Raw genomic sequence first — 11,606 nt, forward strand, 5'->3', positions numbered from 1 at the left:
TTAGCCACTTTTATAAATAGTTTACAACCTTGCATATCTCTTGCGGACAATGAAAAATTATTGGCTCCTGTCTCTCACGCTGAGATAGACCTAGCAATTAAACAAATTGGTGCCTTGAAGGCTCCTGGACTAGATGGATTACCAGCCATTTTTTGAAACAAATGCTCTCTTCAACATATTAACCATACTTTATATTGCACTCTTACCTAAAATTGCTACTCCGAAATGATAATATTATAGCAAGAATTCTAGTTAATCGGTTGCAACCTTTATTAGGTCATTGTATTTCTCCTAATCAAGCAGCCTTTGTTCCTGACCATGCCATTCAAGAAAATATTCTTATCAGTCATTAAATTTTATCTACTTTGCCCAAAAAAATACGAAAGCAAGGATGGACTCTTAAACTAGATATGGAAAAGGCTTATGATAGGCTTGATTGGAATTATGTTAAACTTGGATTTCACTCCCAATGGATTTCAATCAGAGGGAAATTTTTTATCATACACTTCTTCAAATCACATGTACAAGCAGGGAACCTGAACAAAGTGTATTGAACACCAAGAGCATGAGGTCTCTAAAAGGAGAAATAAAAACAGAGATATTGTCACAACCAAGTCATCCATCCAACTCTCGAGGATAGACGGGATTCAATGTACATGCAGAACTTGATTGAACAATGTTATGAGGGCTTCACAAGTTATGCACCTTCAGATTCTACTCCGGGAACTGCCTTATACTTGATGTGGAACTCTGGCATCAAGAACCGGCCGCTTGGACAGAAAAAAACTACATTATCTCAACCACAGCCCGACTGACAATGCTCCCCTGGTTGAGATCCTGGAATGCATTGCTAGACTCCTCAAATTTGTACCTTCTAGAAACAGCACTAGTTAGATTGAATACACCACTTTCTGCCAGTCTAACCAACTTAGGAAGATCCTGCCTTGCCCTTGCTCCATAAGATCCAATGATTTTTATCTGATCCACAAGATCATTGCCAAAAAAGTAAGATGTATGCTGAAATGGAACAGAGCAATCCTAGACAACTTGAGCTTGGCTGAGCTCTTTTAAAAAAGAATAATTGCAATTATAAGAGCAGATATGGATTCAATGACATATGGGGATTTGAGCCATTTTTTTTAGATGCAAGGGAAAGAAAATTTTAGAGCAAAAGGAAAAATTAATAATAATATCCTCGTAACCAAGACATGATTTAGCTCTTACAATACAGTGGTTTCCTTTTTTCCTCCAAGACCAATAACCAATCTCCAGCACCATTAATGGTCTAATTTTTTATATTCCCCTTCATACGTCTGATGTCCCACCCACACTGCACATGCATTGAGGCGACCAAACAAGAAAACCAAAGCTAAAAATGCATTGTAAAAAATAGAAAGAGCCTGAAAGTCACAGTGTTAAAAGAATCAAATGGACATAATCCAATGAGGACAGAACTCTCGAACATAAATATCTTAACAATCAGCTCTGTGAATTACTAATCAACTCTGGAGATTATGCCTTAATTTTAGCTAACCTCTAAGATCCCTACATTAGTGACAGATGGTAATTTCACTAATTGTAATCTTCAAAAGCAAGCCTCAACACTTGTATTTTCATTTCTTACTGAATACCATAATACCATTGTACACATTACAATGATTTTATACAATTTCATCCTTCCTTTAAAGTCTCCAGGCCCGATTATGCCCGGACCAAGCCCAACCTGAGCCCGATAACTTCAGGCCAGGCCGGCCCAATTCCCTATGCTGGATGATACTAGGCCTACTTTGAAACTTGGCATAATTAGGTTAGGTCACTTATGGGCTGTTGTTATGTGGGTTGTACATGTACTGTACAGCGCAGCCTTAAAGTTAATTGGATTGTTAAACCTACTACTCATTTTTCTCAAATAATTGAAAGAATAATTAAGTCAAACGTAGTTTTGAACATGAGCTCCTAATCAAGGGGGAAGCCTATGTGGTAGTTGCATACCAAATGACCAGATCAAAAGGGAAGAAACAGCATAAGGCCATATATTAGGCTGCAAAAGCTCACGGACTACAAGGACTGCACTCTGTAGCATAATACGGAACACAAATGGACCTAAGAAAATGCAAGACTAAATGGAATCTGAAAGATCAAGCATGCTACATACTACCCAAGTTCTGTAACAGTTTCCCCCAGCTTTCACAATTCTCTTATAATTCCTATAATCTTATCACAACTACACCTAATTACATCCACCTAATGGATACTGATGTGGTGCTATAAACATGACACGATATGGCAAAAATTAAAAATCCACTGTCACTAATATACATCATTGATCATACTCACCTTTCTACGAACAAGACGGTTTATATCTACTTCCCCAACTGCACCAGCTTGTGAAAGCCCAATCATTACAGCTTTTCCTCCATCTCTCACACTCTGTACACATTGCAAAAAAGTCTGTGGCTTTCCCAGGGCTTCCACAGCAATGTCAACACCCTTACCACCGGTTATTTCCTGTCCAAAACATGTGAAGTGTAACAAACGAAACAGCAAGTTAACAGTACAAGAAAAAACTGTTAGTGTTTGTATGCATGTATATCTAATTTACAAATATATGAAAGCATTTATTACATACGACATGGTTACTCTTGTTTTGAGATGAAGAGGAAACAACTACATATGAGGCTTATTTTTGGTAACATTGAATATATTTTTGGCTTTCACAATCTTTTGATGTAGCTCATTTTAGTATTTCGGTTGACCTAATGAGGAAAAAGCATGGAATTAACTTAAGCGTACATATGGTTGACTCCATTGATAGTATAATGCAGTTCGTTGGACAGTGTACTTGACATACCAAAAAGACGGCCAAAATTTTTGTGGCAAAAGTGTGAAGAAGACAAATTTTTGACATCAAAATTAGCACAAAATCACCTTGAGAAAGTACTATAGCAACATCTGGTACCGTATCTTATCTGATTAAAAAGCAAAGAAAAATGCTTAAGTATGTACCATTATTTTGTCAACAGCATCTTCTTTTGCCGCATTTATAGCATGAGTAGCACCAAATATCTTGGCTTTCTGCAGTTTCTCATCTTGAACATCCACAGCAATAATATCAGAGGCACCAAATGCTCTTGCTATCTGCAAACAGCTGTAGGAAGTGATATAGTTATAAAATCTTTAAACTAATTTAATGAGCAGAAGTAAAAGCACTATTAAAATTCAAAACCCACCCAAAATAAAACAGAAGTGCCTAGCCTTGTATGCTGAAATGACAGATATTCCAAAATTAGAAAATAAAACCCTGATGCTGAACCAGAAGAGAACTTTGAGATAAGGAAAGGAGAATCAAGAAGAGAGAGGAAGAAGAGTGGTTGAAAAAGAGAATAAACAGAAAAGTTGGAAGAGAAAGAGAGACAAAGATGGGATAAACTCAGGGTTATTCCGAATTAATGTAAAAAATCTGAAACCCAATCAAAATAAGGAAATAAAAAATCTGAAACCCAATCAAATATAGGCAAATTTTCTTTTATGAGAACAGGCAAATAAAAAATGATAAATATTTCAAAAATCTTTATTTCAACCCAGGAAATAATGATGCTCCTGACATGCAGAGGAATTGGCAACAGTCTTCAGTCAGGTCACAGTGCCTTAGGGTGTTGAGGCCATTAGGATTATGTTTATGCTTTCTACAAAATAAGTTTGGATTTATGATGACAATTTTACTATTAGGAGGTTTAAGATCTATTTCAGTTTAGATATTTATTATTGTCAACTTTATGCAGTTATTTTAAATAATAGGTTTTCAGACAATAAACTGTAAGATTTCATTTTCAAAGGATTTTGTATCATGTTGTAATCGATAAAACTGAAGAAAATTTTTTATGTGCGACACAAGTTTATGGTAAGGTAAACTATGTTACAACTTTACATGTACGCATTGGGGGATGTGAGCCCCAATATTGCACCCACCAAAGAGATGATATTAAACCAAGGAATAAAATTTCGGGTTTTGAGGAAATTTCGATGGAAATTTCGACGGAAATTTCGATGGAAATTTCGACGGAAATTTTAAAGATTTTAAATTTCGACAGAAATTAGACGGAAACGATGGAAATTACTATCAAAATACGAAAATTTTGAATGAAACTTTACTATATATTTATTTAACATATTATTTACTACATTGATAAAAAACATTGAAGAAACCAAATTATATAGTAAGTTTCATGTGATATAAGAAGAATATAATGCGCGCTGAAGGTAAATACTGTGAAATAAAATTAGTATAATGAATAAATAAAATTAATATATTCTTTATACTCTATAATATATACACTAAATCCTATATACTTTATAATCTATACTCTATATTGTTTAAGATATCGTATATGATATTAGGGTTTAGGCCCTTTATGATATTTTTAATTATTTTTTATATAAAAATGTATTAGAGTTTATTGGTTTAGAGTTTAAAAACAATTAAACAAAACCCCAAAACGGCCAAACGAAACCCGTAATCATTTTTTTTTTTCAATTGCCCAAAAACCTCAAACTAGGATATGGTATATGATATTAGGGTTTAGCCCTTTAGAGTATTTTAAATTATTTTTTTTAAGAAATATATTAGAGTTTACTAATTTAGGGTTTAAAAACAACTAAACAAAACTCCAAAACGGCCAAACGAAAACCCAAACCATTTTTTTTCTTTACAATTGCCCAAAGACCCCAAATCCCAATCAACCCTAAACCTTTTAATTTTTTTCTTTTTCTTTTTTTCTTTCCTTCTTTTTCTTTTTTTCCTTCTTTTTCTTTCTTTCCTTCCCTTTCCTTTCTTTTCCCCCGAGTCTCCAGCTCCACGCCTTCACTCTCTCTCTCTCTCTCTCTCTCTCTCTCTCTCTCTCTCTCTCTCTCTCTCTCCAATCCATCACCAACCCACCCTCACCACTTTCTCCCTCATCTCCCCCTGTCGTCGCCACCCCTGTCACCCCCCCTGCCGGCGTCTTTCTCCCCCCTGCCGCCCCTTCTTTCTCCCTCGATCTCCCCCTGCCGCCGCCCCCTCCTCTTTCTCCCTCGGTCTCCCCCTTGCCGCTGCCCCATTTTTCTCCCAAAACCCAGAAGTCCAAAACCAGATCACCGGCAAAATTATCCCGAAAATTTAACAAATATAGGTTTCGATTTCGACACCCCAAAAAATCGAAATTTAACACCTTGTATTAAACAAAGTTTTTTCCTATCCGAAAACTAGACAAAAAAAAAATTCTACAAAAAAATTAAACATAGTTTTTTCTCAATAAGAATCAGATATCTTTTCTCAATAAAAATCAGATATCATTGGATTTTATAGATACAGAAATTTGAACAAACAGATTAATTAGGTGCAAATACTCATTCAATGAGTACAAGATTTTACAAGTTTACCTCGATCCAACACCCCCAGTTCCAATCACAGCAACTGAATCCCCAGGACGCACCTCAGCCGCATGAGCCATAGCACCATAAGCAGTAAATATTGCACATCCTAAAATTGCAGACTCTGTGTATGGCAATGACTTTGGTAAAATACACAATGCATTTGCCGGCACAACACAGTACTCAGCAAGGCCTCCCATACTATACATGTATACAGGTTTTCCTACACAGCATAGATTACCTTTTAGTTATCAAACAATAAATGTGTGTACTCTATAAGATTTAAGCCAACCTTACCAAATGAGGACAAAAGAAAAAGCAGAACTTTTCAAGGAGGATGAATCTTGAAACACATTACGCACATGCAGACACATGTGCATGCAAAGAGATGGCAGCCAGGATGAAACGTGATTTGATTGAAAGAACATTACTAGACTTCTTTTCATTTCTTTTGCCTGAGGACTAATGGCCACATTCTTTCAATTATTTCTCCACTACGTGCACAAATGAAGAATCACTTTTCTACTTTTTCACAAAAATAAAAAGTTTATTATAATTATTATTTAAAGGAAACAAATTTTGGATTAAACCATTTTAACATATATCTTTTTCTTTCTTGAATAAGAAATATGAAATTTAAAAGAAAATTTATACTTTATAGTAGCTGGCACTATGCTTATTTGATCTCTTTTATTATCACAATCTTCAGATGACATGTTTTCCCATTTTTATTCTTCTTTATAATAAGTCTTCTCCGTCAAATTATACTAATGATATCTAGAAAATCAATATTTGCTAAATTTATGGAAATGGCCAAAACAAACATTATGGATCTTGAATACTACCATATACCAAAGGTGAAAAAGAAATGCAATCACCAATAAAGTGTAATATAACTGATCTTGATTGTGTTGTTTTTTGTTGGTTGTCTTAATATGATATGCTTGACTGTAGTATTTTCAGTTGGTTGTGTTATATTAGTATTAGGTTATGTGGGCTAATTAAGGAATGTTGGGCTTAGAAAAGTTTATATTTAAGTGGCAAAAGGGAAATAAGTTGAGCCCATTAGCATGTCATTTTTTTGTTTAAGAAAAAAGAAAAGAAAAGAGAATTTGAATGATGTAGTCTGCCATGTAACCATAGAACCTAAGGGAATATTGCCTAGTTCAGCAAGTGTGAACCTGAGCAAACCTTCAACTTTGGAGAGAGATTAGACAAGGAATTGAAGAGATTCCAGGTAAACTCTCAGCCAATACTATTTATTTTGTGATTGACTATGTTATTACTGCATTAATTTAAAGTTGTTTGTGCTCAGGTTCATCAACAAGAGGTTAGGAAGTAAGCCAAAGAGAACTGAATTTTGCTGATTAATGTGAGGTCTGAGATTTGTGATTAGAAGCATGGAATATAGGTTAATGGGTGGGATGGAAACAAAATAAATTAATAAATGTGGTATGGGAAAGGAAACTTTCTTATCCCCCCACAGTTCCCGGTAAATGAACTAAAATAGGAGACTATTTGAGGATTGAATACTAATATGAATCACATCCCACTCACTTTTCTGGTACATGCTGCAGGGGTTCATATTTTTATGACATTCAGAGATTGGCAGTCAACAACAAAATTTCAAAAAAAAAAAAAAAAGTGACAATCTTAATGACTCATAGCAATCAGAATCATATACCAGTTCATTTCAAATCCATTGACGACTGCATTAGAATTACAAATACTAGGAAGGGCAACTTTAGACGGCTATTAAGATTTCAACAGATAGACAATCATTTGGTAAAAGAAAAACAGTATTAAGGGAAGGTAGAAAATATTATAAAAAAAAAAAAAAAAAGCTTGCTGAACAAAAGGACTTTATATATACTGTACAGGCATGGGAAACAGAAAAAAAAAAAAAAAAAAAAAAAAAAAACAAGAGAGAGAGAGAGAGAGAAGCATGCTTACCACTGTTGCGGAGGAATAGTCGAGTCTCACCATCATAAAGGGTTCCTTTTGCACGGTTATAGGCAAAGAAATCCTCACATAAATCGTCTTGGCCCTTTTCTCAATTGTGACAACCAAAAAAAAAAATCCAACTATATGATACATAATTTTCTCCAAAAAAATAAATTGGTAAACATCACATCCGTTAAGTAATCATTAAACCATTATCTATCAATAACAGATTGGATATAAACGATCAAAGTAGCATCTCAAAGTAATGTTACCTTTGAACAGAAGAAACAGTCACCACAAGGCATGATGAAAGCTCCAACAACATGAGATCCAATTGGAAATCTGAAACATTGAGAAAATGAAAGTAACAATACATTTTGTTGGAAATTGATTAAAAATAAAAAGGAGGTTTGCTGCTACAGTTTTGTTTGAAAGGAGAAGAACCATGTGTTTATGACACATGATGAAAAAGGGTGCTGTAGCATGGTGTGATAGAGACAAGCCTTCTTGAAACAAGGAGGGTTATGACAATTGATAGGTAGGGGGCTGAGGAGCTGTGGGCTAGTTGGATCAAGTTGAAAACCAACTCTTGGTCTTTATTAGTTGGCACCTAAAATAAGGAAAATTGATGGCTGCCTTTTTTGTTTGTTGACTTCGGTGGATGAAAGAGTACACCCACTGCAATTGTTTATAAAAGGCAGCAACCCTTTCATTCAAGTAGCAAGGCATTAGACAAGCAAGCCTTGTGAGCTTCTGAGTGCAGAGAGGAAACAAGAGTGCAATACTCTTGGGTGAGATAGAGAGTTCTTGGGAAATTCTATGAGTGTGGGTGTACAAGGGTTTTTGGGATTGGGTTATGTGATGTAACTCAAGTATGTCTTGTACTATTTGTATTCTCATAGTGAAGAACAAATATTTTTGGTGGATGTAGGCGGAAATTTGCCGAACCATGTTAATCTTGTGTGCATTATTTTTATTTCTCTGTTATTCTTGATATTTCTCTAAAGGAGGATCCTGGAAGGGATTTGGAAATACTCTCAAGTTAATATTGAGAGGTCCAGTTTTCCCAACACATTTTGGTTGCTATCTGCTTCAACCACAAACCCAGCCTCCACACACATGCATGCACAACTCACACACACACACACACACACACACACACACACACACACACACACACACATAATGAATAAGTACAAGAAGATATCAATTGACACTAGTGTAAACATAAGTGATTCTCTAATCTATCAATTCTTTTTTTCTTTCTTTTTCTATAAATAAATAATATATTTGGGAGCTACCAATGTAGACAAGCAGCACACAAGCTGAAAATGTAACGTTAGAAATCTAAATACAATAAAAAGAATGAGTGTCCTCCCTGTGGAATAATGCAGCAAATGTTCATCCCATTGAAACATGCATCTCTTGAACTCCATCAAAGCTTTCAGACTGCCAAATTTTCCCGTCTTAACGAAGCACTCATGTTATCCTTGAAAAATTACACAGTAGCGGTATACCCAATTGATCCATATAAGGTGAATAGCTAAAGAGCAGTTGAATAACAAGTTGTTGACAGACTCCTCAGCTCATTTCACAGACAGGTTTATAACCATTCACCACAATAAGCACGCTGTTAGCCATGTTGGGAAAGTGGTGCGGCTCGAAATCAATGAAGGACGACAAATTCACAAAGCAGGTTGTTACACTCCAGCGTGGTGATGGAAGATGGAGCATTCAGAGGAGGTTCTTTTATGATATGTTGTACACGTTTTGGGCACAGGTTTGGTATCCATCTCCTACTCCTAGTTGGATCAGGAACTCTAATGTATTCAAGGGTTTTAGTGAGCCTATAAATAGAGAGAGAGAGAGAGAGAGAGAGAGAGAGAGAGAGAGAGATTTATCCTTAGGGATTGAAATAGATCCATTCAAGAGTTAGGGTTGAAATGGACCTGTATAGGGCTGGAAGGGCTGATTCAAGAAGATGGCGTTGGGAATTCTCAGGAAGCTTCTCCTGTAATGCTTACTGTAGTTTTTTGAGCAACAATGTTGCAGTACCATCTTTTCGATCATATGGTCTGATTTGGAATGGTACTCACTCTCGAATTTATCTTAGGCAACCTAAATACAAAGGATATTCTATGTCAGCCCATCTCCCATCCCCATAAAAACTTAGAGAACTCCTCACATCCTCTACTAACTAAATCTTGCCCACTGGATTTCTTATAAGATTATGGCTTTCAACCTCACAGTTAGATCAAATGTTCTTTCCTCATCTACCAAGCATGTCAAATATCAAATCAATCTGTTATCAATAGTTATCCTATCAGTTACTTCATACTTCTTCTATACAAATAACTTTCAGTTTTCATCACTAATGAGTCTAATGTGATGGGATTGTACCAGAACTCTTCTTGACCTGATATTTGTGAAGATTACAGGTAGGGGAGAATATTAAACCTAAACGGTGAGTATAACTGTATATTAATCCCATAAAAATTCATAGAAAGCGTAACAATTTTAGAGTGGTGTCAATAGAAATTTATTCTTTAGTCTTTATGATAGTAATTTTAGAGAACATCATGAAAATTGTTGTGGTCTAAATAAAGTGCACCTTTCTATGAGTTTGGTGTTTGTTGCCGGTCCGTGCTCGACAATCTCACCAGTAATCTCATGCCCCACGACACAAGGTCTAGCAAATGGAAGCTCACCTTTCAAAACATGGAGATCGGAATGGCAGACTCCACAGGCTACAACAAAAAGACACAAACAATATCAGACACCACTGCGCAATGAACATTAATGGCGAACACATGAGAAGTGCATCGCCAAGTTTAGTTAAAACCAAAAATAACCAATAAGGCATTGTAGAAAACATTCCATTCATTAGAACAACAAAGGGAAAAGTGAGAATTTACATGTGGGAAGATTAAAGAATCAAAGTGGGAACACCCATATGAGAAAAGGTAATCAAACTTAATTGAAAATGATCATATTACACATTTCATCAATCAATTTCATCCTGGGTACCCAAGAAACATTGATATTTCAATTATATTATATGGTTAGTATTGTCATCAGGTCCAATGTCTAGGGAACATTATCAGCCAGATAGAAGTAAACATAAATAAGATGAAACACAACAAAAAGAAATTTCTCAGTATTTTATCAAAAAATCAGAAATAAAAAAGTCAATAATCAAAGTCAGAGAGAGAGAGAATAGTATTGTACCCTTGGTTTTGATGAGAATTTCACCGGATTTGGGGCGAGGGATGTGAAATTCTTCAATGGTGAGAGGTTTATTTGGTTCCCAGAACACAGCTGCTCTCATATAAGACGGCAGACCACTACCACCACCTCCAACACCAACTGAGTGGAACCACCTGTTGTTTGGGCTTTGACCCACCAAGGACGACGACGACGATGATGATCTAAGACAACAAGAGCTTCTTGGCTTTGAGTTTGAGACGAGTCTTTTGGCGATGGCACTACGTATCATCATCATCTTGATTTGATTTCGCACTTCCTCTGCCAAGTACCAAGTAGAGTCAGATTCCGACGAGCTTCGGCCACGAGCTTAGGGCTTGCCTTCGTTGCCGCCTCGTCAAGACCTACGATCAGGTTGTTACACTCTTGCTGTTTCAGAGGATTTGCAGAATTTATGCGAAGATGAAAGACCAGAGAAACAAACCAAGTAGAGTCAGTAGACTAGTACAGTAAACAATGCAAAACCCAAATATTCAAATAAAATAGTCCGCCCACGCGCCACCTGTCCTGACATTTTTACCAGCGCCAAATGATATTCCTTTTTGCACAAATGAACACTCGCATACCTCCCCGCTCACCGCATGGGAATTCAATGATCAGCGTTCATGTAAAAAATCAAAGAAATTGATAATTATTTGGTTCTCCAAATTTTGTAAACAAAAATAATTTGTCAGATAAAGTTAAAATGATATTGACAATAATACACTGGCTAAACAGTTTTTGATTTGGCTAATTTTTTACAAAGGTGATCTTTGAATGATGCTCTAAAATATAGATGATTACGATCATTGAAATTCGTTGCTGGGTGGTTAGGTGAGCGAAGAATTTCCTGCTCTATGATGAGCGAGTGATCATTACTGTACCTTTTTGTCTCTATACTTTCATAAAATTCTCTTTTTTTTTTTTTTTTCACTTTTGATCATGTTCTCTTAATTTTGCAATTTTAAATTTTATAGTCCTAATATGATAGCAATTAAGTCCAAATCATT

At 35.7% G+C, this 11,606-nt stretch overlaps 1 protein-coding gene across 1 annotated transcript; it reads right to left on the bottom strand.

Moving 5' to 3' along the window:
• Window positions 1-409: 409 nt before the first annotated feature.
• On the bottom strand, window positions 410-11,042 carry LOC147283710 (GroES-like zinc-binding alcohol dehydrogenase family protein). The gene is made up of 8 exons (XM_086245267.1): window positions 10,582-11,042; window positions 9,965-10,100; window positions 7,626-7,695; window positions 7,363-7,456; window positions 5,419-5,632; window positions 3,007-3,148; window positions 2,338-2,508; window positions 410-978 (listed from the first exon to the last, which is right to left on the bottom strand). Exons 1-8 carry the CDS (start codon window positions 10,853-10,855, stop codon window positions 787-789), a joined length of 1,293 nt encoding a protein of 430 aa, XP_086101393.1. The 5' UTR covers window positions 10,856-11,042; the 3' UTR covers window positions 410-786.
• Window positions 11,043-11,606: the final 564 nt, after the last annotated feature.

Source organism: Dryas octopetala, chromosome 5 (assembly GCF_963921425.1).
Source record: "Dryas octopetala chromosome 5, drDryOcto1.1, whole genome shotgun sequence".
In the NCBI taxonomy this organism is placed as follows: Eukaryota; Viridiplantae; Streptophyta; class Magnoliopsida; order Rosales; family Rosaceae; genus Dryas; species Dryas octopetala.

Excerpts from the sequence above, each read along its gene's own strand:
- LOC147283710 (XM_086245267.1), bottom strand. The coding sequence starts at position 10,855 with ATGATGATGATACGTAGTGCCATCGCCAAAAGACTCGTCTCAAACTCA. Across the intron at positions 10,101-10,581 it reads AATTCTCATCAAAACCAAGG|CCTGTGGAGTCTGCCATTCC; the intron begins GTACAATACTAT and ends TTTTTGTTGTAG. Across the intron at positions 2,509-3,006 it reads ATGCTGTTGACAAAATAATG|GAAATAACCGGTGGTAAGGG; the intron begins GTACATACTTAA and ends TGTTTTGGACAG.